Source organism: Podarcis melisellensis (genome assembly GCF_964234715.1).
Source record: "Podarcis melisellensis genome assembly, chromosome: 5".
In the NCBI taxonomy this organism is placed as follows: Eukaryota; Metazoa; Chordata; class Lepidosauria; order Squamata; family Lacertidae; genus Podarcis; species Podarcis melisellensis.
In genome coordinates, this window is record NC_138537.1 from 27,687,218 (window position 1) to 27,712,973 (window position 25,756).

Here is a 25,756-nt window from a genome sequence, read left to right on the forward strand (position 1 = left end):
GGATAGAAATGTATGACTGGCCATGCCACTTCTTCTGTCACCCATATATAGGAAGTGTGTTCCATAACATGAGTGTCTTTGTACAGTGGTACCTTGGGTTAAGTACTTAATTCATTCCGGATATCCGTTCTTAACCTGAAGCTGTTCTTAACCTGAAGCACCACTTTAGCTAATGGGGCCTCCTGCTGCCGCCGCGCCGCCAGAGCAAGATTTCTGTTCTTATCCTGAAGCAAAGTTCTTAACCTGAAGCACTATTTCTGGGTTAGCGGAGTCTGTAACCTGAAGCGTATGTAACCTGAAGTGCATGTAACCTGAAGCGTATGTAACCCGAGGTACCACTGTATTCCTTTTCTGGACCTGCTAGGGTGTCTGGATGCAGCTCCACTAATGCCAGGACTTTTGGCTGTGCAATTGAACTTCCCTTGCTACTCCTTCCCATATGCTGCCCTAAATATTTCTGGGATTTTCCGCAACCCTCAGGAGAGGGGTGAGAGAGAGAGGGCACGTTCTATGGCACAAGCGGAAATCCTTGTCTTAACAGAAGTACTTAATTGGATACCACTCTTAGGTTTTTTTTTAAAGTGGTACATCCAGCAGCATTTACTGTTGTAAGAATAATGTTATATGTAGAAAAGGCACTGGACACTTCTTTTTATTTCAGAGACCACATAGGGGATGAATCTCTATTAGTCCAAAAAGCTTATGCCAGCATCATTGGAAAACTGGCTTGCTGTCTTTCTGGCAACTTCAGTATAAGACCTTCCACAACTAAACCTGGCATCGAGCCCCAAAGTTGTGACATCCTCTGTAGCAAAGTTACCGTGACTTCTTCTGAGCAAATGTATGCTGTAAGAGCAGATGTCTTTAAGCCATTTTTAAATCTCCTTGAAAGCAATGTAGCCAGTTCAGTCAAGCTTGGTAAGTTCTTTAAACATACGCTATATTATTTTCCTGTCTCTTTTTGGCATGTTGTTTCTGCAGTGTTATTTTACTTGGTAAACACAACATAATAATGTGAAGTGCTCTTATTCTATGCGCCCACCAATTGTGCCTTCTTTTGGGAGTCTCCATTCCATCTCTCTTTGTGGTTTTCCGTTGCCCTCTTTCCCACTCCCGCCCACAAAAGACCCTCAAAATTTTTGTGGCACCTGAGTAAACTGAGCACCCTCAATAATTCTGATTTGGCTACTTAGCTGTCATAGCACCTAAGTTTACTATTAGCAGATGTTAAAGTTGATCCAGTGACAGGTATGGAAGCGTGGATGTTTGTGGAGAGTTCCTTGCTTGCAAGAGCTTTCTGTCCATTCTTCTGGATCAAAGAGTTGATAGGGAGGCACACCTGCAAGGTGTGAAGCATGGCTGGTGAGAAGGATACCTCTTTCTTTGGGAAATGAGAGAGCATCCCAGTGGCTTCTGCAACAGGGTCTCATTGCTGACCCCTCCACAGTACAAGAGTCAGTGTGCTGCTTTCAGTGTAGCAGATGCTGTTCTTCTTGGGAAATTGAAATTGATTGAAATACTTTATTGTCACTTGTACAACTTGTATACAGTGAGGTTACATGAGCACCCCCCACTCAGCTCTCTTAGTCTTAATTCCCCTCATTTACTGACGCACACCCACGAAACCCGAAAGTCAGTTGCCCCGTTGTTATCTTTTCAGTCAGCAGCCTAACAGCCCATGGATAGAAGCTGTTCTTTACCCTGTTGGTGCGACTAATCATGCTTCTATATCTTCTGCCTGAGGGCAGGAGATCAAGAAAGTGCCGGCCAGGGTGTGAATCATCCCTGATAATTTTTCTCACTCTCCTGAGAAATGTTCTTCCGCTATTTCATCCAGCGGATTCACAGGACAGCCCATAATATCTTGTGCTGTATTCACCACCCTCTGTAGGCGCTTCCTATCAGTTGATGTCAAACTAGTGTACCACACGTGATGCAGTATGAAAGGACACTTTCTGTTGTGGACCGGTAGAAGGAGATCACCAAATGTTGATTGACATTGTTCTTTCGCAATACTCTGAGAGGTTGTTCTTCCCTGTCACCCTTCCATTGAGAAATGGGAGAGCAAATAACATGCAAATTTCTGGGTCTCTACTGTCCTTCCCCATGTCTCACTGTAAGGCGAATCCATGGTACTGCTTACATTTCAAGTTATTCAACCAGGAAATAAGGAAGGCAACTTCTTTGTCCTTCCAGAAGGACAGGGCTTGTTAATCAATATGGCCTGTGGTCTCCTGCGCTAAAATGTAAGTGGAGATGCAATATATTCTGTCTAATCTGTATGTGTTATCCAGGTTTTGAAATCTAAGCAAGAATGTTGTTGCTTTTTCAAAAAGTACTTAATAACGTGGTCAAAATATTTGTGAGTGAACTTCATAGTCTGTCTTAAATATTTTTATCTTTTGTGAACATGATTGTAATTTGTGGTAACCCAAATTATACATGTTTGATTTTTTTAAAAAAGAAATTTTAAGATGTATAAAATACGGTATTCCACCATGTGGTGTTAACTTTGGTCTTACGATAAACAAAAATTGTTGAATGTGTTGTTTCTGTTACTTGCTCTTCTAGTATTAATAGAGAACATTCCTCTCCTTTGTAAACACCTGGACTTCAAAAAAGATGAATTAAATGTAAAAGCGATTGTTGGGGCTTTCTTAAAGCTAATGGAAGATCCCGACAAAGATGTAAGAATAGCATTTAGTGGCAGCATCAAATACATACTGGATTCTTCAGACTCTGAGGAAGATTTCATTAAAGAGGTGAATTTCTTAAGTATCTTGAAGCCTGAAAGAGAGAGCAACCTTGAATGTAATCACAATAATGAATGCATATTGTTTCAAATTTGCTGTTTCAGCTCTTTGTTTCGAGAATGAAAGAAGCCTACACAAATGCTAAAATATCAAAAAATAGTGAGCTGAAGGAAACATTGATTCTCACAACGGGTGATATTGGAAGGTACATTTTAGTGTCTTCTTTTCTAACTTCTCTTAAGTATTCTGGTTTCAGGAGACTTATTCTGAGTTATGGAATATTCTTATCGGTTACTTTCTTTACGAATCACTTTCCATGAGGCATCCCGTAGCAATTTACAGAACAATTTTGTATATAATGACAGCGAAAAGTTATGCACATATAAAAAAGGATTTGATTTAAAAAATAAATAAAACTAAACCAGCACATATATAGAATCAATTCAAATCTGCGATAAATGTCTCTACTTGAAAGGTTTCAGGCATGAATTATCTAGTGCATTGGTGTTACTTTCAAGCAATGTCTGTCTTTTTCCCCCTTTTATTTTGTAAGGGCAACGAAAGGGAGCTTGGTGCCCTTTGCACTCCTGCACTTGTTGCATTGCTTGTTGTCCAAATCGGCCTCTGTGGCTGGAGCAGCATATACAGAAATCAGAGCTTTGGCTGCCACCAAGTCTATAAAGCTGCAAGCCTTTTTCAGTCAATACAAGAAACCAATCTGTCAGGTAAGAAGCCCGAATAATATAGGAAGAATACATTGCATTAACCTTTTAATTGCTTAATGTACTGTAGAGGGCTACAAGATCATGTGCCCACAACTTCTCCCCTAATGTACACATATTCCTCTTGCCCACTGTGGGGAAGGATTGCAGTTAGGAGTTACACATACTCCAACCCTAACCATGATTCGTGTTAACCATGGCTTGCAAAGCTTGGTTAAAGAAGGTCCCTTGGTTGGTGTGGATTTAAACTTAATAATGGTATAAAATGAAAGCCATTAGCATGAGTGGAGACATGGGTTCATCATATATATATCAGACGGTAATTTGGTTGTTTTTTTATTTTAGTTTGTTGTTTTTAATTGGATTATGATGGATATGTTAACTGGCTGTTTTTACTAGAAAATCAATAAAAATGATTTAAAAAATAAAAATAAAAAATAAAGGGTGTGTGTGACCCTGCAGCCCACTCTTGTCTCTTAGTCATGGCTGGAGACCTGGAGAATTTTGTTCAGTCTTGGGCAAAGGCAAAGACGATTCTAAAGTCAAAGCTATGCTGTGCTAATATTGTCAGCGTTGGCAGGAGAGTTGGATCTTAATTGTTTTGCGTTTGGCAGGAGTTTTCTGGTGGGGACAACATTCATTAGCAGAACTGTAAGCGGCTCCAGATTGTAAAGAACAAAAACCGATTACCTTTGCTCTTTAGTCAGCTGAATGTTTCTGTCTGGCATATTTGTCCTGAAGTAAGAATTCTAATTTCTGTATGAGAGTAATAACAGTGAAATGTATCTCTCGATGCTTAGTTTTTAGTGGAATCTCTGCACTCCAGGCAGTCGGCAATGATTTGTAACACTCCCGGCCAAAGCAGCGAAGTACAGAAACAAGAAATTGCTCATCAAAGGGAAGCTGCCCTGGACAGGTTATCTGAAATTGCCAATGTTTTTGATTTTCCAGACCTCAATCGTTTCCTCAGTGTAAGTTGATGATGGTATATTCCAGAGCAGGCACCCCCAAACTTGGCCCTCTTGATGTTTTGGGACTACAACTCCCATCATCCCTAGCTAACAGGACCAGTGGTCAGGGATGATGGGAATTGTAGTCCCAAAACATCAAGAGGGCCAAGTTTGGGGGTGCCTGTTCCAGAATAAGAATAAATCTTTGCATGTTATTCCCATCTCAGTTTTCTCAATTCTTCCTTCATAAATTGTTGGTATTACTGGGGATGATTATTCAGATTGGTAAGATTCCTACATTTTTTTCATTTATTACATTTATAGCTCACTTTCTCCGCAAGGAGCTGAAGGAGCTATATGTGGTTCTGCTACCCACACACCCATTTTATCACCCCAGCAACAACTGCGAGGTAGCTTATTTCCCCAAGCAAAAGGGGAGCCGAGAAAAAGGTTTCCTTTTTCCCACAGGCCTTTCCCTCTGCCACATATTTTGCCTTCTTCCGCATTTTTATAGGAAGGGTTATTTTAGCTTGGAGTCTGTTGTGTTTTGTGAAAGATGCCAGTTCTTTTCTAAACAAACCCATGAAACGTACTAACTGTAGGGATTTCCCAGTGTTGGTTGTTTGAGGTTTTCACCATCGTTGAAAAGTTATTTGTCTGGCTTTCTGCATGTGCCCTTTCAGGCCAGTAAGTTTGGAGCTTATCACTCTTAACCACAAGCAAATGTGCACCTTCACCTGCACAAGGGGAAGGAAATGAGGTGTCAAAGCTCATTTTGGCTGTCTCTCTATTTTGCCAGCGGACTCTCCAAGTTCTTCTGCCTGACCTTGCTGCCAAGGCCAGCCCTGCAGCCTCTGTGCTTATTCGAACGATAGCGAAACAGCTAAATGTAAACCGCAGAGAGATCCTCATCAACAACTTCAAGTACATCTTCTCTCATCTCGTCTGCTTCTGTAGTAAAGATGAGCTCGAGCGAGCACTACACTATCTCAAGGTAGTTATGTTTTGCACTTGGTCTAGGAAACTTTGGGAAAATAAGAATAATTAGGCTGGGGATTATATTGAAGCACACAAATAAGTGACTTATATTCTCAAGATAAGAACTCAGTGTAAGCATGTTATTAGCATAATGAATATTTTTGGTGGGCCTAAAGTAGTCTGGGTTCAAACAAGCCAAGAAACCAAAAATATATGCCTAAAATTAATCTGGTCAAGATAAATTCTCAGTCAACAGTTTCTGCTGTTTCTAGAAACATAACCAGTCTAGATTGGGGTGGAGCAAGTGGGCTAATTGGCATGGGCCTACGATTTTGAGGGTCCCTACTCTGAATCTCCCTGGTAGAGGCAAAGGGGCCCTTGGGTAAAGATTGAAATGAGGCCTACATTTTCCATCTGACCTGGGCCTGTTACCAGCTTTGCATGGCATTGCCCATAACCAAAACCAACTTGTGCACCAAGATCTTTTCTTGATGTGTGTTGATAGCAGTTGTTCACTGAAATCCTTGACTAGGGGTTTGCATTTCTGTATTATTATCTCTTATCGTTGTGCATATGTCTGGTCTATTCCTTATTTCTTTCTTTGTTTTTCATTTGCGTTCCATAGAATGAAACCGAAATCGAACTTGGAAGCTTGCTGAGACAGGACTACCAGGGATTGCATAATGAATTATTGCTACGTATAGGAGAGCACTACCAGCAGGTCTTCAATGGTTTGTCAATTCTGGCTTCATTTGCCTCCAACGATGACCCATATCAAGGACCAAAGGACATCACCTCTCCCGAACGAATGGCAAGTAGCAGTGCCATCACAGTTTTCTTTGTATCGCTTGAGAAGGAAGGGATGGCTTTTGGTCTTGTATTATGGCATGCCATTAAGTATACAGAAGAGAGGGAGAGTTTCTTTGCATTTCAGGAAGAGTTTTCAGAACATTAAAAGGGAGCCTTGTGGGATAAGACCAAAGATCCATCTAGTACAGCGTTCTGTTCCCATAGTAACCAGACAGATACCTCTGGGAAGCCCACAAGAAGGATATGCTGGGAAGCCCACAAGAAGGATATGAGTGAATCTTTCAGAAGAGCTCAATATCGTGAACAAAATCAGCGGATTGAACAAGCAGCTGGTTGTGGGGTTTTTGCTATGGAAGTTACTAGTGGGAAGTAATTAGTTACGGACATAACATCCCAAGCATATTAGCTTTGTTTAAATGCAGAACTGCACTGGACCAACCAGGTTATGTTTGAAAGCATGAAATCCTTGATTAAGAAAGATCAGCAGTTCATTGGATCCTGGGAAGTTCTAAATTTCCAGAGTGGGTGTGCAAAGGTAGTATTTTACCATACATTATTTTGCACATCAACTATATATTTAAAGAGTGGATGTGCTGTGGGGTTCTCTTAGTAATGTGTTTCAAAGTGGAATATTTTCAGAGTACTATTTTTATGACTATCTAGGCTGATTACCTGCAACCAAAATTGCTGGGCATCTTGGCCTTCTTCAACATGCAGTTGTTAAGCTCCAGCATAGGAATTGAAGACAAGAAAATGGTGAGTGAACTCCGTCTGGGTGGTAGAACCCCTATGTGGAGCTTCATTTGACACGGGTATAATTCTGGGATTAAGGAAGAAGCTGGGACAGTGCTAAATTTCTTTGAAGCCTGGCGGAAAAAGATAGAAGTCCAAATTCAAAAGAGAATAAAGGGTGGTGAACAGTTGCATACTTTTATCATGCAGTTGCATACTTTTATCATGGTTGTTAGAAATAATTCTTCTTTTTTCTTCTTCTCAATTGCAGGCCTTAAATAGCTTGATGACTTTAATGAAGCTTATGGGCCCCAAACATATAAGTGCAGTAAGAGTGAAAATGATGACAACACTCAGGACGGGGCTGAGATACAAGGATGATTTCCCCGAGTTGTGCTGCAGGTAAGAACACTGTGCACTAATTTATGACTACAGTCTAAAGCAGTTATGGCCAGACTTGGCCCTCCAGCTGTTTTGGAACTACAACTCCCATCATCCCTAGCTAACAGGACCAGTGGTCAGGGATGATGGGAGTTGTGGTCCCGAAACAGCTGGAGGGTGAAGTTTGGCCATCACTGGTCTAAGTGCTTTATTGTGACTTATGGTGAATCCCTGTGTGAGTAACTGCAAATAATTATGGCGCAGAAATCTTATGATTATTTTTTTTATGTCTGTGTACTGAGAAATATATAGCCATGCTCTGTATGTTATGATGCTGAGATTTATTTTTTTTAAAAAAATTGTCCTCTTTGTTTAGGGCTTGGGACTGCTTTGTGCGCTGCTTGGATCAAAGTCACCTTGGCTCCCTTCTCAGTCACGTGATAGTAGCTCTGCTGCCCCTCATACATATTCAGCCGAAAGAAACAGCAGCCGTCTTCCATTTTCTTATCGTTGAGAACAGGTATTCTAACATAAAACATTTTAATAATGATTTTGGTGGCATCGTACCGACAGTCAGTTTAGAGAACAGCTGCAGCCAAAATTGTGTCTATTCTGGTGTTAAAAAATAAATAAATCTGTAGTAAGGTAATTTTAATTTTGTGACCTGCATAAAGGAGAAACTTTGCATTATTTGTTTTGCATAATTTATTCTACAAATTTGCTGTTCAGTATTAATTATTCTGATAGGTGTGGAAGGGCCAGAACTATGCAGAGTCTTGAAGTTTTTCCCCCCAGGAAATACGGTTGCAAAATCCCTTTCACAGGTGGTAAATTGGAAAGGGGTCCTTTCACAGATACAGGGGGGGGGGCAATACAACATTTTCATTCAGGTTCATGGGAAGCCCATGCTGTCTGCCACTTCTTTTTATTTTAACTTTCCTCCCTCCCCCACCCGTCAGCAGCAAACAGCAGAGCATTGGAGAGTAGGGGTACAAGGTGATTCTCTTGTCCAAACCCAGCTTTTATATATCTGAATCCAGTGTTATTTTTCTAGAAAAAGAGGTGCTCACTATGAACACCTCCCTCGTTCTCTTAGAACAGCAATGGTGCCCACCTGAGAGGTGCCAGAAAGGAGTTCCTGTGAGTTCCCCCTGGAAAAAAATCTCTGTCTAAATCTATATCTGAATACAAAAATAAAAGATCTCTAGATTTTTCTCAACTGTAATAGAGTACTTCAGTTTTGCTAATTCTAACCAAATCAGTGAACAAATATGTGTTGGAACAATAGTGGGTCTTGAAGTTTATATAAATAGCTCCCTTTTAGTTTGTTTTTAAATTATTATTATTATTATTATTATTATTATTATTATTATTATTATTTCAGTGTACTGTGAGGTTTTTTTTTAAAAAATGTGCATGAGTGTTTTGTAAGAGATTTTGTTTTATTCATTAGGAATGCAGTACAGGATTTTCTACATGAAATATATTTTCTGCCTGACCATCCTGAACTAAAAGACATTCAAGTCGTTCTTCAGGAATATAGGAAGGTATAGATTTTGTGATGTTTTCATATCATTTGAAGTTGGAAGTGGGGTGTTAGATATCTATGATGTCCAAAGGGTTACATCAGTCTAGTGTTTGTGTAAATAAAAGTGGCTCAATTAGCATGCTATGTTAAACCAATGGTTTACAGTGAACATGTAGATAATTCTCGCTTCATTCCTCCTCTAATTCGAAGAGTAACCGTGAGCCCTGCCTTAGTGTTTTGTCGGAACCAGGAAAGGTGGTTTGTTTTGTTCTAAACTACAATGTGAAGACAAGGTTTGCTGCTGGATTACTAATTGTGATTTGTTAGAAGCAAAACAAACAATAATCCCATAAATTGGGGATTGGGATTTGTTGCTTACACTAGGGGAGAAGTAAAGTGGGAGCAACCATGATGCTCATACTAAACCATGAACTATTATTTACCATGATGTGCAAACACTACTAGTGGGAGAATTCTTTTTGAAAATTTACCTGTAAGATTCCCTTATGCTGTTTGTCCTAATGATAGACAAGCATAAACATGGTACAAACAATATAATATGGCACAGACCAATTCCCTTTTCCCACCAAAACCAGCTGGGGGATATACTCAACTAAATTGGAGTAGACTCATTGAAATCAACGGACTTCAGTTTGATTAATGTTGGATAATCCCCCACTGTGTGGTGGTACATTTAACAATGGGTTTTGTTCATTGAAACATGTACTCTGGTGTATTTTACCTTAGGAGACTTCCAGGAGCACAGACTTGGGGACAGCGCTACAGCTCTCCATGAAGGCTATTCAGCACGAAAATGTAGATGTTCGGATTCATGCTCTCACCAGCCTGAAAGAAACATTATATAAAAACCAAGTAAGTAAAACTGTAAAGCTCAAAGGCTCTGAAATGGGTAGCTAGCACTGCAATTCTGTACGCGTTTATTGGGAGTAAGTACCATTGAAATATGAGACGCGGGTGGCACTGTGGGTTAAACCAGAGAGCCTAGGACTTGCCGATCAGAAGGTCGGTGGTTCAAATCCCCACGATGAGGTGAGCTCCCGTTGCTCGGTCCCTGCTCCTGCCAACCTAGCAGTTTGAAAGTGCGTCAAAGTGCAAGTAGATAAATAGGTACCACTCCGGTGGGAAGGTAAACGGCGTTTCCGTGCGCTGCTCTGGTTCACCAGAAGTGGCTTAGTCATGCTGGCCACATGACCCGGAAGCTGTACGTCAGCTCTCTCGGCCAATAAAGCGAGATGAGCGCCGCAACCTCAGAGTCGGCCACGACTGGACCTAAATGGTCGGGGGTCCCTTTACGTTTTACCATTGAAATTAGCTGGACTTGCATCTGAATAGACATGTAGGATTGTTCTGCAAATAATCATACCATGTATCTAGAATCATAAAACTACACCACTGATTCTAATGAATCATATGAATATGAATGCAATTAAGAATAAGCCAAGTTATTGCCTTTGTGATGAATTTCTCTTAATTTCATATTAACAAAGCTACCCGTTTGATTTTAGAATGAAAGAAATGTAAACTTAGCTTGCATTCTAAGAATCCTCCAGTGAAGCCGCCCCCGCCACATTGTTAATTCTGATCTTTATCCGAATAGACTTCTTTTGCTCCCACCAAAGAAAGAGAGTATTTCTATTTTATCCAGGGTTCCAAAGCACTCAATCATTTGTCGTATAATGTCTGTTTCTTCCTTTCTCTTGTCAGCATTGCTGAGAAAGGTGATCTATACTAGATAAATTATGTGATATTCAGTTACCAGTCACACAGTAAAGGAGCTTGTCGTTTTCAGTGTCAGCCTGTCATGAGAAGAGAGATTTGTTGTATGTGGTGCATTCTTTCTTCTTGGCTTTTTAAAGTATCTGTTTCTTAATTCCACCTTAATGTGCACAATTGTACTCGCAGAGTAATTACTGGACAATAGGGAGCATTCCCCCACACATTCTCTAATGTTCGCCTTTTGTTTTTGAGACCATTCATTGGATTGCCCAGCACTGATTTAGCTTGGATAACAGAAAGAGAAAGAGAGCTCCTTTAGTCACTTGTGGAGGATACTGAGCAATTAGATTTATTCTAATCTGTTTTCTGGCTGGATTCAAGATGGAAACCACTTTGGTTGCCCTGTTGGATGATTCATTCTGTGCACTCAGAAGTGTCAACCCCACATGCTACAATCAGAGACCCTTGACAGCCACTGAGGTGATGGGCAAGCCATAAATTTAAAGCACATGACTCTTACTCAAAGAGTCCTGGGAATGGTAGTTTATCCCATCCCAGTTACTAGGATTCTTTGGGTGAAGTCATGTACTTTAAATGTACAGTGGTACCTCGGTTTTCAAACGTCTCAGAAGTCGAACGTTTCAGTTTTCGAATGCCGAAAACCCGGAAGTAAATGCTTTGGTTTTCAACCACTTTTCTGAAGTCAAACATGCTATGCGGCTTCTGTATTGAGTTTTCCGGAAGTAAATGCTTCAGTTTTCGAACGTTTCGGAACTCAAATGGGCTTCCAGAACAGATTACGTTCAAAAACTGAGGTATCACTGTATAGTGTGTACATAGCCTGAGTTGGATGAGTTAATAACTGACCTGGTATAAGGGCCCCATCTTGTGTCTATTTCATTCAGTGTCTAGGGCCTAGTTTGTAGCATTAACTGTACTGAGTTTTTATTTTCCTTATAACTGTGCTACATAAAAAGTAGACATTAATAATTACATCTGCGTCTGTACTAGAATTGTGCTTAGATGTTCTAATTGTTTTATTGCTTGTGTGTTCGCTGCCTGGGATTCCTTTAGGAGGAAGGCTGGTATATGAATTAAATAAATAACAAAATAATTAATATGGTATCACACTGGAATATGAAGTATGCATGTATAACTTGCTCTCCCCCCCCCCTTCTTAGGAGAAGCTGATAAAATATGCAACGGATAGTGAAACTGTGGAGCCAGTCATTTCCCAGCTGGTAACTGCCCTTCTAATTGGCTGTCAGGATGTGAATTCTCATGCCCGGCTACTTTGTGGAGAATGTTTAGGTGAACTGGGAGCTATAGATCCAGGCAGGCTGGACTTCTCAACAAGCAACAACCAAGGAAAAGGGCTTACATTTGTGGTAAGGAATGCTAATACAGTCATACCTTGGGTTAAATATGCTTCGAGTTGAGCGCGTTCAAGTTGCGCTCCTTGGCAACCCGGAAGTAACGGAGTGTGTTACTTCCGGGTTTCGCCGCTTGCGCATGCGCAGACGCTCAAAATGACGTCATGCGCAGAAGCGGCAAAAAGCAATGTGCGCATGCACAGATGTGCCATCGTTAGTTACGTTTACCTCTAGATGCGAACGGGGCTCCGGAACGGATCCCGTTCGTATCTAGAGGTACCACTGTACCGGCATCTCATGTAGTAGGTATCCTTGTATCAAGGCAAGGAGAAATCGGTAGTTGTATAGGGTTGTATGCAATGCTGCTGCTCTGCTCACACAACATACTTCTGAATGAACATTTTTTGTATGTGGCGGTTTCTCACTAAAGGATGAAGGGGGTCCTTTCCCAGCTTCATATTATAGGAAAGGGGGAGCTGCTGTAGTCTGTTACCATCTTTCCTTGCCCCTTCTTGGGCTGCTCTGGGTCGGTAGAGTGGTCACTTGTTTTGCTGTTGCCTTTGCTGAATGCCTTTGCCCCGAGTGTTATGACTCTCATTGAAAGTCACGGTGTGACTTCAGTGACCCTGGAGGACTCACAGCCCCCATCATTTCCTAATCCCAATTCGAAACTAGATTTTGGTAGTGAGCAGGCAGAGGATATCAACAAAGCAGCTCATCTAAGAAATCTTACTGCTTTCCCCTAAGACTGGTGTAGAAGATCCGGATTTCGCTTATGGATTATTCATGGAGTTGACAAGAGCGTTCCTTGCTTATGCTGATAACGTCCGGGCTCAAGATTCTGCATCATATGCCATTCAGGTAAGGAAGGTTTGTTTGATACAACGGTATTGACAACTGCCTTTCTACCAAAAGGAAAAAAGGTGCTTGAGATTGATCTGGCCAGTAAGGTTTCACCACCCTCTCTTTTATTGGCTTAAGTAGCTTCAGCTGGGAGCTTCAATCCAAATACCAATTGCAGAAAACCTTTGCTTTACGATAATTCCTGTTCAAAATCTGGTTTGCAACTCTCATTTGAAAGCAAACTATGTTATATATACAGATAGGTGTTGGTCTGCCATAGTCAAAACAAAAAAAAAATCCTTCCAGTAGCACCTTAAAGACCAACTAAGTCAGTTCTTGGTATGAGCTTTCGTGTGCATGCACACTTCTTCAGATACCATGTGTGTGCATGCACACGAAAGATACTCTGTGTATCTGAAGAAGTGTGCATGCACACGAAAGCTCATACCAAGAACTGACTTAGTTGGTCTTTAAGGTGCTACTGGAAGGATTTTTTTTTTTGTTTTGACTATGTTATATATATATTCCCCATCATTTGTCTGCATCAGATAACCACAACATTTTCCTCATTGCTTCAGATGCCTTGTCAAGATTTATCTTTTTGCCCAGGCTTCTCCTGGACCCTCTTTTATGTGTTTGAATCTGTTTCATTTGCTTTTATATGCTTTTAGGTTGTGTTTTGTTTTCATGATATATTGCTTGTTTTTTGGACTGTTGTATATATTTTTTTAAAATAGTAACATGATACAAATGCTTTTAAATAAAGGAATGTATTAAAATAGTATAAAGATTGCAAATATGGTGGTGAGTGTCGTCTGGAGGAGGAAAAACTTAAACATGTAGCAGAGTTCCCAAAAAATAACCAGAGGCAATTGTACTTCATCCAGCAGAGCTTTTACTGCTACTGAAGGCAAATGAGCATAATTGCCACAAATGCAATACATTCAGGACTGGCACAGTCCATAAGACATCCAGTTGCAGCAGACTTAACTTAAACTTAGCTTTTAATAAGACTAAACCTTAACACTATAAAATACAGGACACCACACCAGAACACCAGAAGGGACGCGGATGGCGCTGTGGGTTAAACTACAGAGCCTAGGACTTGCCGATCAGAAGGTCGGCGGTTCAAATCCCCGCGACAGGGTGAGCTCCCGTTGCTCGGTCCCTGCTCCTGCCAACCTAGCAGTTCGAAAGCACGTCAAAGTGCAAGTAGGTACCGCTCCAGTGGGAAGGTAAATGGTGTTTCCGTGCACTGCTCTGGTTCGCCAGAAGCGGCTTAGTCATGCTGGCCACATGATCCGGAAGCTGTACGCCGGCTCCCTCGGCCAATAAAGTGAGATGAGCGCCGCAACCCCAGAGTCGGTCACAACTGGACCTAATGGTTAGGGGTCCCTTTACCTTTTACACCAGAACAAAGAGAAAGTGAGTGAAACGCAGGCTCCTCCTGGCCTGACTATAACGGTCACAATGATCTTGACAGAAAGGATAACAGAACCAGCTTAAACCAGCTGCACTCAGCTTCCCAGAAGGAATAACTCAAACATCAGAATCCTTCCGCCTGTTTCTTTCACATAGAAAGAAACCTTCTAGAACCCTCCTGAACTAATCAGAATAGGCAAAATCTTTACACATCAGATCAAGACTTTCTTTACTAAGAAATGCAAACTAGAAGTGAGAAAGATAATTGGGAATGGTAAAGAGGAGGGGCCACCTGAGGTACAGTCCTGACAGTCAGAGCATGGTTTTGCAGTGATGTCTTAAACTAGACTATTGTGTCTATCATGAATGAGGCAATGGAAGTTTTCATTTTCTGTTTCATTGCTTAAGAATAATGTTGAATAGTTTATTCTGTACAGTGCAAATGTATTCATGTAAAACTTGCGCTCTCTCTTTTTAGGAGTTGCTTTCTATCTATGATTGTAGGGAGACAACCACTGACAGCTCAGGAGGCAAGCTTTGGAAAATGTTTCCTGATCATATTCAGGAAATATTGGAACCCCATTTAAGTACACGGTATGTGTGATGGCTACGTCCCAGCCAAGTCTCAGGCTGCTGCTTGAGTACTCACTGCCACCAGATAAGAGATTAATTATTATTTACCAGGCTAACCCTTCTCAGACAACCTCCAAAAGACCCCCAGGGTCTCTCTGAAGCTTCCTTGGGTAACATAATATTAAAGCTCTAGGCTTGAGAGTGTTTATAATAGGCTGAGAACACACCAAGTTTACGAAACAAGGAACGAGTTTAATAAGATGAAAAAGACAGTACAGTTGTACCTTGGAAGTTGAATGGAATCCGTTGTGGAAGTCCGTTCAACTTCCAAAACGTTTGAAAACCAACCTCGGCTTCTGATTCCTGCAGCCAGTCAGAATCCGCGGAAGCCCCGTTGGACGTTCAGCTTCCAAAAATAGTTTGCAAACTGGAGCAGTCACTTCCGAGTTTGCGACGTTCGGGAGCCAAAACATTTGGGAACTAAGCTGTTTGAAAACCTTGGTACGACTGTGTAGGACAAGCAAATATTACGGCAAAAGAAAATTGAGGCCCCCTAATTACAAAAATATTCCCTTTGGAGCTAAAAGAAATCAAAATTGGATAAACACGACACACTTGTCAAATGCTTAAGCAGCCCCTAAACTCACCAAATTGCAAGGAGGCCTCTTGTTCCTGGAAGCCTTCCTTCGAAGCTTATCAAAATATCTGCAGATCACATCAGTTTCTCTTTATTTACTCCCACTTGGCCACCCACATGCTTATATAGCTTCCCCGTGTCCATTATGTGCCACTGCTCTTGGATTACCGGCTCAAGGAAGTTTAGAGCTCCTACGTTTACTGCCCTCAGAGAGAGATGTGCAATTAGTCACATCAGTAATGGTGGACACCTATGCCTAGAACATTGTTGTTTCATTGGTCTTCCTTTTCTGTTGAGCTAACACATACCAACAAGCTTTGGGAATTTTGTTTACAGATACAAGAGTTACCAGAAGGCTGTAAACTGGGCTAAGGTTAAGAAGCCCATTTACTTAAGCAAATTAGGCAAAAATTTTGCAGACTGGTCAGCAACCTGGGCTGGTTACCTTATAACTAAGGTAAGAATAATGAGCACATACCTCAGTTAGATGAACTTTGCAATGTTACCTTGACCTCAGATTTCCAAGAGCTATGTTAAGCCGTGTAATTCTTGTTCCAGGTGCGACATGATCTTGCCAGTAAGGTTTTCAACTGCTGCAGCATTATGATGAAGAACGACTTCAAGGTGACAATCTATCTCCTTCCCCACATTCTTGTCTATGTTCTTTTGGGATGTAATCAGGAGGATCAGCAAGAGGTGAGAACCCCTTTACCTGTATACTCCAAAAGTACTTGTGATGACCCTGCATACGTGGTTTGCCAATCACTTCCCTTAGTTCCAGGCAGTGGCGTAGCGTGGGTTGTCAGCACCCGGGGCAAGGCAAGTAATTTGCGCCCCCTAACCCTAACCCCAGATGTTGCACCCAGTGCGGCCGGCCCCCCCTGCACCCCCCACGCTACGCCACTGGTTCCAGGTACAAAGAAAAACAAATTATGACTTTTGTTGTAGGGAGAAAGCTAGCTAGCAACATGCCTAAGAGCAATCTAGAAATTATGTATCTCAAAGCCATGGTGGAATCCTTGTTGCTGACTGTTTATGACTGCTCTTTGTGATAATTGCAGCTTCTTACTACATTTGTCTGATTTTTTTTTAAAATGTTTGGCACTCTGCTTTTGAAAAATAAGTTGGTGTCTGACTGGACTGTGGCATCCACTCTACACTCAATTCCCCCAGGATACCTGCCTCCGAGAGAGGACCCAAACCTGTTGCTGAAAAACAGCACATGCTGGTTCTAGGTGTGCTTGCATGTGGGTGGAACCCAGAAAAATACACACAACCCAAGATTTGAAAAAGGAGATCTTCATTTATGGAATCTGGAGGATAAGAACATATACACCACTAATTTATGTGTGGGAATGCAGAGATATAGATAAAATTGTGGGTGCATGTGATTGTAGTTCTGACACATTCCTGACTCTAAGCTGATAATTTGAGATGCACTATGCTAAGAGGAGGAAAAGAAAGAGTTTGGGGAGTGTTGCAGATGTCATACAAATTTCAAGAAAGTATAGATTGTTAGCTGTACCTTTTTCTGGTTCAAACTGAGCCACTAGGGTGACGCAGATATGGAAGAGCCCTTAAACAGAAGCAGGAGTGGGGTGTTCCATGCTTGAAAACTTCTTTTTCTCCCCACTTCAAACCTGAATTGTCAGTGATCCCTTTCCAACAGAAATCCAACAGAATATGTCTTGTGAATGCAGAGTAAAACCACACAGTGGGGCTCAAATGTTGAACAGATAACATTTCAGATTGCATTATAAAAGGTGATCTGATGGGAAATGTTTTGCTTTATGTCCTGGGAAGACTAACTAACTACTAATGTTTTGTTTTGTTAACAAGGTGGAGACAGAGAGAAAGGTTATTCACAGTAAACTGTTAACTATGGTTTGCTGTGACATGCAAATGAGGCAAAAACATTAACCAGTCCTGAGTCTCTAAATGTAGTGCCGGTTTTCATAACAGCAGTAAGAATTCCAAGTTTGCTTTTTAATTATACATTGTCCAGGTGTTTGCTGAAATCATGACTGTCCTGAAAAATGACGACCCTTTTGCAAGACAATGTGAAGATAGCGCTTCAGATCTAAGCCACTTAAGCACGCAGACAGTATTCTCCATGCTTGATCATCTAACGCATTGGGCTAGGTATAAATCTCAAAGGCTGAGTGCTGAGAAAGCTGCTAGGAAGTCAAATAAGGACCATGCAGAGCTTCAAGGTTAGTAGTTCCCTTGTGTTTCAGTTGTTCTTGCAAAGGTTTTGTTTGTCCATTTAACAGAATTTATACACTATTTGATTGTAGTAAAACCTCTAAGCAAATGACCCAAAAAATCAAAACTGTCAATAAAAACACAGTCAAAAACAATTGCAATTAACGGTGAAAGAGATCAAAACACATCCATGGCTCCACGTCTGGATAGACTTGCCTAAACAAAAATGTTCAGGTGCTGCTACACTGCAAGATTGATAGGCTCCTTGAGGCCATCCTTCTTGTGCAGGTGGCCTTTTTAAGATTCCCTGATCCTAAGCCATTTACAGTGTTAATTCTAATTATGGCATTTTTTAAAAAACAAACCCTTTTTATTCTCTAGCACCAAATGAGGAATATGGAGAATATCAAAGCGTGGTCCGTTTTCTTGACCTCATCCCTCAGGATACTCTGGCTGCAGCTTCTTTTCGCTCCAAAGCATACACAAGAGCAGTAATGCACTTTGAATCATTCATCATGGAAAAGAAACAAAACATTCAGGAGCACCTCGGATTTCTTCAGGTTTAACTTTCTTGAACTTTCTTCAACTTCAGTGCTTCAAACTGTTTCTTTCTGTCCATTTTTATACTATGTAACTTTATTTGCTTTGCTTTTGTTTGCTGTGGGTGACCAGTTTTTGGTTCCCCCCCCCCCTCTTTTACTCTGTGGCATAAAGTAAAAAAAAACACAGCTCACTTGTCTGGTAAGGCAAGTGCCACTTACTTTTCCTGAGCCTCACCATTTCAGGTAGGCTGTGCCATGTTTGTAGGAAAGACGAGAGCTCCTAATTGGCATGAAATTTAAAGGGAGATTGATTCACATTTGAGTGTGCTGATACAATAAATAGGTTTTATATTAAGAGAAATATAATTCAGTATTTGCAAAAGTAGGCTTTGATAAACTGAGAAAACATGAAAAGTCACTTTGGATCACTTTTCAGAGGAAATGAGAAGGAGACTTATTAAATAGAAATTTACAGAATATCTGAAAAATATATGTGATGTACAGATGTCAGGGTTTCTGGGAGAGAGGAGGAGATGACAGAGGAGACGGAGAGCGAGTGGGAGGAGGGGCAGAAGGATGAGGAAGAAGATGACGGAATTCTGAGGGAATCCACGAGTCTGAGCAGCGAGTCAGAGGATTCTCAAAAGGGGGTTACCTTAATCAAGCAAAAGGGAGGAGAAGGGAGAAGCGGAGAGGAGCCCAGTGGAAGACAGACGCAGCAAGAGGCGTCTCAGCCGGAACGGAGTAAAGGGGGTGGAGTCGTCAGCCTCTCGGAGGGAGCAGGATTAGGAGAGAACAGAGAAAGGGGGTTGGAGCAAGGTGTTCAGCCGGAAAGGGTGGAGAGCAGAACAAGGGGTGGTGTAGCGGTCGAAAGAAAGGTCAGCAGCAACGTACGCGCGCCAAGTTCAAACGTAGAGGCGCGCGGAAGTGGAGAGAGCTCAGGGGAGGAGCCCGGCCCTAAAGCCAGAAGGAGGGGGGAAGAGGCGGCAGAGGATTCAGCCTCAGGCGAGTCACGGAGAGAGGGAACCCAGGGGGGCAGGAAGACCCTGCGGAAAAGAAAGGAGAGGAAGAGGTGGTCTAGAGCCAGGCTATTAAGTTGGTGTGGAAGAGGGGAGGAGTCAGAGGGGACTTCAGCGGTCTAACGTGACAGACGTACGGCCACGATGCTGAACTGTACGAGAAGCAGAAATCTTCAATAAACTTTTCCTGTAAATAAACTGCAACGGAGTGAGGTCTCTTGTGAGCTGGGACCCGTCCTGGGTGGCCGTGACAACAGACAACGCTTGTTGGTTTTGAAGAGACTCTGTGAGATAGTAAGAAATACTGCAAAAAAGAGAGTAAGAGAAAAAGGAGTTGGGAAAGGCAATATTATGTTTAGAAATGCATTAACAAATAGAAAGATTGACAGAGAAACTGAGGGAAGTCAAAAATTGAAGAATGAGTGCAAAATAATTTGTTGACTGTATAAAATTTGTTTGGAAAATGAATAAAAATTATTTTTTTAAAAAAGAGAATTATTAAATAGAATCTTGAACGTATCATGATACCTGTGAAGAAGTAAGAATAATAATAATTTATTATTTATACCCCGCCCATCTGACTGGGTTTCCCCAGCCACTCTAGGTGGCTCCCAACAGAACACCAATAACAATAATAAAAAAGCAACAACATCAAACATTAAAAACTTCCCGAAACAGGGCTGCCTTCAGATGTCTTCTAAAAGTCATATAGTGTTTATTTCCTTGACGTCTTATGGGAGGGCGTTCCACAGGGCGGGCGCCACTTCTGAGAAGGCCCTCTGCCTGGTTCCCTGTAACTTCGCTTCTTGCAGTGAGGGAACCAGCAGAAGATCTTCAGAGGAGGACCTCAGTGTCTGGGCTGAACGATGGGAGTGGAGACACTCCTTCAGGTATACTGGACCAAGGCCGTTTAGGACTTTAAAGGTCAGCACCAACATTTTGGATTTTGCTTGGAAATGTACCATTGAATGCAACCTAGGGAAATTGTTCGCAAAGCTTTTAAGTTGCGGGTTATTTGGCTGGCCAGAATGCTTCCCAATGACGACTATTTTTTTTCCTGTTCACACAAAGAAATTGTATGCAGCTATGCATGAGCCAGATGGCGTAGAAGGAGTGAGTGCAATACGGAAGGCAGAGCCATCCCTCAAAGAACAGATCCTGGAACACGAAAGTATTGGCTTGTTGAGAGATGCCACAGCTTGCTATGACAGGGCAATGCAGATGGAGCCTGACCAGGTAAAGCCTATATGTCCTCCTCATTCCTTTTGGCTTCCCCCACCTGTACAGCTACAGGTGAGGAAAAACAATAAGAAGCAATGCAGTTGCATCTGATTTAGTATATATCCTAGAGAATGACACAGCGGGCATATATTTTGTAGCTTTGTTTGTCACTGGAGAACCATAGTAAAAACCAAGCCAATGCTAAGCCCCTCTACCTTTTTCTGCATCTAAGCCTAAATTCATAGCCATTATAAACTAACTATAACAATCATGCATTCTTCCCGTTTTCTCCTGTCTCCCCTTGCTCTAATGTCTCCCTTATGCAGTTCCCTGGACGGAAGCCTTTTGAGGCAGGGAATATATAACTTCATTTTTTGTAAAGAGAAAGCAGGTGTGGGGTTGTGGCTAGGAAGTCCTAGATTTACTGTATTTTTCGCTCCATAAGGCACACGTTTTCCCTCCTAAAAAGTAAGGGGAAATGTGTGAGCGAATGCAGGCGGGAGGCAGGCGGGAAAAGCCCCCAAGAGCCACACACACACTCCACGCACTCTTTAGGGAGCCTTAGCGTTCCCCTTGCCCGGGAGAGGCTGTGTGTGGCTATCCCATAAGCAAGGACAGCAAGTGGGATCGCTGCACAGCAATCCCGCTTGCTGTCCTGGCTTCTGGGATGCAGAATATTTTTTTTCTTGTTTTCCTCTTCCAAAAACTATGTGCTTCTTATGGTTTGGTGCGTCTTAATAGAGCAAAAATACGGCAAATTGAACCATGTAATTCACTGGGTGATGTTGGGCCAGTCACTCTCTCTCAGCATAACCTGCCTCCTCAGGTTGGCTGTGTGGATAAAAAAAGAGGAATGGGGACCACGTTTGCTTGCTTCAGCTCCAAGAGAGATACAAATGTAAAATGCAAATGTGATTTTTCTTTCCTCACTTCTAGATAATTCATTATCACGGTGTGGTGAAGTCTATGTTAGGTCTTGGTCAGTTGTCTACTGTAATCACTCAAGTGAATGGAGTACTTGCAAAGAGGTAATATGACTGATATGTTCTTTGTTAAAAAATACAAAGTATGTTCCATTGCTCAAATGGTCTGGTGCAGGTATGCTAGTTAGCTGAAATACTCATTCTCTTCCCACCTCTTTTCTGTTGTTTCCCTCAAACGTGGATTTAGTAGTTGCCAATCTACTTTAGTGAATGCAAACCAGACCCTGAAGTAAGTTAAGAAATCTCACATGGCAGAGGTTCTAGGGAACCATCCATATCTTCACAGTATTACATGGGGAATAGTCTATGAGTCATTCAGGGAGCAATGTCTGGTGTGTGCATCTAGTTTAACAGGAGGGAGACTTGTTCTTGCCGCTCCCACTGTCTTCCCAGAAATGCCTTTTTGAGAAATGTGTTCCTAACCAAGTATCTAGTACCTTGGATCCTGAACGCCTTGGTACTCAGACGTTTTGGCTCCCAAACACAGCAAGCCCGGAAGTGAGCGTTCCGGTTTGCGAACGTTCTTTGGAACTGGAATGTCTGACGGGGCTTCTGCAGCTTCTGATTGGCTGCAGGCTGTGCTTTGGTTTCCGAACGTTTTGGAAGTCGAACGGACTTCCGGAACAAATGCCGTTCGACTTCCAAGGTACGACTGTATCCCATTTCCAAATAGGAAAATAGGAGAAGGGTACCACGCCTCTGCCTATAAACAAAAGAAGAATAGGAACTGTGGGGTTGCATGCTCCTCCCCTCCTTTGATGTTACTGTCTCTTCATAGCCATAATCAGGATTCCCTCTTAACCAAGATACTGTTTCCATAGATAGGGAACTTTCATTAGTAGCAACTCAGGTTAATGCTGGCGAAACCACTGTTAAAGAACTGCAGGGGAAGACTTAAAAGCCATTAGGACACAAGTTAGAGTCCTGTTGGATCAGACCGGAAGCTCATCTTATTGAGCAGCCTGTTCTCATGATGGTAACCAGATGTCTGGTGGAAACCCACAACCTTCCCATCAGCAGAAGGACATAATTGGATTCAATTCCTACAGAAAAAGAAATCACACAAAGGAGCAGCTTGAATAATTCTCTCTCTCTCTCTCTCTCTCTCTCTCTCTCTCTCTCTCTCTCTCTCTCTGTGTGTGTGTGTGTGTGTGTGTGTGTGTGTCTTTCTCTGTATTCCATGTACTGACCTAAGTTTGCTTTTTACCTTCCTAGGCCTGAATGGACTTCTGAATTAAACATGTACAGAGTGGAGGCAGCCTGGAAACTGACACAGTGGGATTCTCTGGAAAATTACATAGCTGCAGGTAGCTATTTAGAACAAATGCCAAGATGTTACTTGTTAGGCTGATGCTGGATTAATTTTTAATTTAAGCAAACATCAGATCTACAGTAAAAAATAATCTGTATTGTGTTGCTGCTGGATTACATTGAAATGAAAAAGTGCTTTTTAATTTCTTTCTTTTAGATGAAAAGTCAAATACATGGAGTGTTAGGCTTGGACAGCTGTTACTCTCGGCCAAAAAGAAAGATGCTACCCGGTTCTATGAAACTTTGAAAGTTGTTCGAGCGGAGCAGATAGTTCCTCTTTCAGCAGCGAGTTTTGAAAGGGGGTCATATCAGCGAGGTTACGAATATATTATCAGGTGCAGCTTCCTTTTTGCATGTTCAGTGTCTCGAAGCATCAGATACTAGTTTAGCCTTTTATTTCGTGCACTGGGAGACATTTTTTGCTGAAACCATAATGCATATTTTTGACAGGGCTCATTTGGGATAACTAGGCTTATTCTTACGCATCTTGTTTCTGCTTCAGGCAAGAATTCCAACATAGAAAATTTACTCGTGCATTTAAAAAACTATATTGGAGCCGTGGCTATAGTCAAAAGGAGAGGTAGCTGACCTGGTGCCCTCCAGATGTTGCTTGTACTACAACTCACATCAGCTCCAGCTAGCCTGGGCAGTGGCTGGGGAAGATGGAAGTTGCAACTTTTTTCTTTTTTTGAATGCTTTCACTTTTATCATAACTTTCTGGAGAAGAGGACAGGATATGAGATTTCTCGTGAGATTGCACTAGTTTTTAGGCATCTTCCGTACAATACAGTTGTGGCGGGGGAAGCAAAATGTTCGCAGGATTGTTCCATTTGGTATGCTGATGATAAATTCACATTGTGTATTTTGAGCATTCGGTGTGCTTTGGTTACATTATCTTGGTAACCCTCTGGGGTGGATTAATAGTATTAGTCCTTCCATCCCCATCTGCTTTACAGGGACACAGAGAAAGAGGCTTTGCATAGAACCATCTAGTGTAGGAGCTGAGAACCTGTGCTCCTCCAGATGTTGTTGGACTACAGATCCCAGCATTCCTGACCATTGTTCATGCTGGTTTAGACTGATGGGAGTTGTAATCCATGAACATCTGGAAGGCCACAGGTTCCCCGACCCTGATACAGAGATCATCTAGATCTGAAATTTGTATCTGGTAATCCCAGGTTGCTTGTGCTAGGTCTTCCGGGTCATTTCAGGATGTCCAAAAGTGTATCAATAGTTCTCTTGTGCATAGAGGAGACTATGCATACCACTGCCAGAAGGGGTTCGTGTTAAGATTACCGAGGGGATTGTTCATGCAGACAGTGAAACAGAATGAAAGCACATGGCACCGTGTTGCTTATCAAGCTGATTTTGTTTTGTTTAACCGCAGGCTACACATGTTGTGTGAGTTGGAGCACAGCATTGGATCAATACTTCAGCAACCTGATAGTGATTATGGTAAAGATTCTCTGAACTGGTGTGCTCGCATAGAAATGACGCAGAACTCATACAGGGCGAAAGAGCCCATCCTGGCACTTAGACGGGCTTTGCTCAGCCTCACTAAAAGGTGAAACCAGGCTTATTTTGTGTGCTTTCTGTCCTGAAACTTGGCTAAAATTGATTGAAATGTCATAATTAAACAAAAAGAAGCCCACTACCAATTCCTTCTTAAACACATAAGAATATCTGTGGAAAGAAGCTTGGGTGTGTCCGAGATGTGGCTATTTCATTTAAGCTTTGCAACTACATATGAAGTGAAAATTAAGCTTCATGGTTGAGTGAGGATTAGAACCTTAGGTCTGTTACACCAAATTAGGCCGTAATTTTTCAGTATGTCCTGAGTCTACTGATCCTAAGTAAGATATATTTATTCACATTACTTGTAATACAGACATTTGTGTTCCTAGCTAGACCTAGAGGCAGCTTTGCAGGGTGAGAATGACCCAGAGTGTCTTAATGTTGGAGCTATCAAAGAGAATGCCATTTTGCAAGTCATCATGTAAATAATACTATGTAGTAGGTAGAACTCTGATGAATAGGATGACTCATATGGAAAGGAACCAAAGCTTTATTTTAAACCAGTAGCTTGAATGAGGCTTGATAGCTAACAGGTAGCATGAACAATTGTCTTTTAAGATTGGCTAAATTTGTGGAACTGCTTTTAGACTCGGCATCTTTTGTACCTATTGAACACCTTCCACAAGCAGTTCCTTTGATATATATTGTTTAAAACTTAGTTTATATTTTTACAGAAAGAGTTACAGTGAGCAGATGGGAGAATGTTGGCTCCAAAGCGCTCGAGTCGCCCGTAAAGCAGGTCATCACCAAACAGCATATAACGCCCTCCTCAACGCTGGTGAATCCAAGTTATCTGAGCTATATGTAGAAAGAGCAAAGTGGCTGTGGTCCAAGGTAAGGAAGTTAAATAGAATAAAGCCTGCTGTCATGACATTAGGGTTGGACTCTTCTTTGTCAGGGGGTGGGGCTGGGGATTCAGAAAAGATGAGGGAATTGCCCCCAAGGCCAGCCCCAGATGGATATAATACACCAGAAGTACATACACAAGTCTTTTGTGCCAGTGGTCCACAGTGGTTGTGATGTCATCGTCTGACTCCAGCTCAGAAGCTCACAGCCTCCTCCACTCCATCAGAGCTGTTGCCTGCTAAAGCAGACTGATCTTCTTTTAAAATGAAGAATCTCCTCCTTCCAGAGATGGAGCCAGCTGCTGAAATGCAGCTGCATCCTTATTTAAGGTTCAACCGAGGATGGTTGCTGCTGAAGCAGCGTTCAAGCTCTGCCACTGCAGTTTCTGCCTTTGTACATCTGAAGACAATCCCCCCAAACAAGAGTGTATTCCTCCATGCGTAAATGCGTGGAGCAAACTGAACATTTTTTAGAAAGGTGTACAAGTTGGAAATAAATAAGTGAGGCTTCATCTATATGTGAATTTATGGGCACATATCTGTAACACTTATTTACAGGGTTCCCGCTTTGTAAAATTCAGAAAATGAATGCTAACTTATTATTGATGGTTTATCT

At 41.8% G+C, this 25,756-nt stretch overlaps 1 protein-coding gene across 1 annotated transcript in view; it reads left to right on the forward strand.

Moving 5' to 3' along the window:
• Positions 1-25,756, forward strand: part of ATR (ATR checkpoint kinase) — a 49,999-nt gene that overhangs the window by 12,986 nt on the left and 11,257 nt on the right. The window contains exons 10-34 of the mRNA XM_081910672.1: positions 662-918; positions 2,572-2,762; positions 2,858-2,958; positions 3,307-3,478; positions 4,276-4,446; positions 5,225-5,419; positions 6,029-6,214; positions 6,877-6,969; positions 7,217-7,347; positions 7,703-7,846; positions 8,780-8,873; positions 9,602-9,727; positions 11,773-11,979; positions 12,712-12,825; positions 14,708-14,823; positions 15,776-15,896; positions 15,998-16,135; positions 17,445-17,652; positions 18,026-18,204; positions 20,277-20,441; positions 21,363-21,454; positions 22,625-22,716; positions 22,878-23,055; positions 24,108-24,284; positions 24,970-25,129. Coding sequence (XP_081766798.1) covers positions 662-918; positions 2,572-2,762; positions 2,858-2,958; positions 3,307-3,478; positions 4,276-4,446; positions 5,225-5,419; positions 6,029-6,214; positions 6,877-6,969; positions 7,217-7,347; positions 7,703-7,846; positions 8,780-8,873; positions 9,602-9,727; positions 11,773-11,979; positions 12,712-12,825; positions 14,708-14,823; positions 15,776-15,896; positions 15,998-16,135; positions 17,445-17,652; positions 18,026-18,204; positions 20,277-20,441; positions 21,363-21,454; positions 22,625-22,716; positions 22,878-23,055; positions 24,108-24,284; positions 24,970-25,129 — 3,808 coding nt within the window. The remainder of the gene's footprint in view (positions 1-661; positions 919-2,571; positions 2,763-2,857; positions 2,959-3,306; positions 3,479-4,275; positions 4,447-5,224; positions 5,420-6,028; positions 6,215-6,876; positions 6,970-7,216; positions 7,348-7,702; positions 7,847-8,779; positions 8,874-9,601; positions 9,728-11,772; positions 11,980-12,711; positions 12,826-14,707; positions 14,824-15,775; positions 15,897-15,997; positions 16,136-17,444; positions 17,653-18,025; positions 18,205-20,276; positions 20,442-21,362; positions 21,455-22,624; positions 22,717-22,877; positions 23,056-24,107; positions 24,285-24,969; positions 25,130-25,756) is intronic.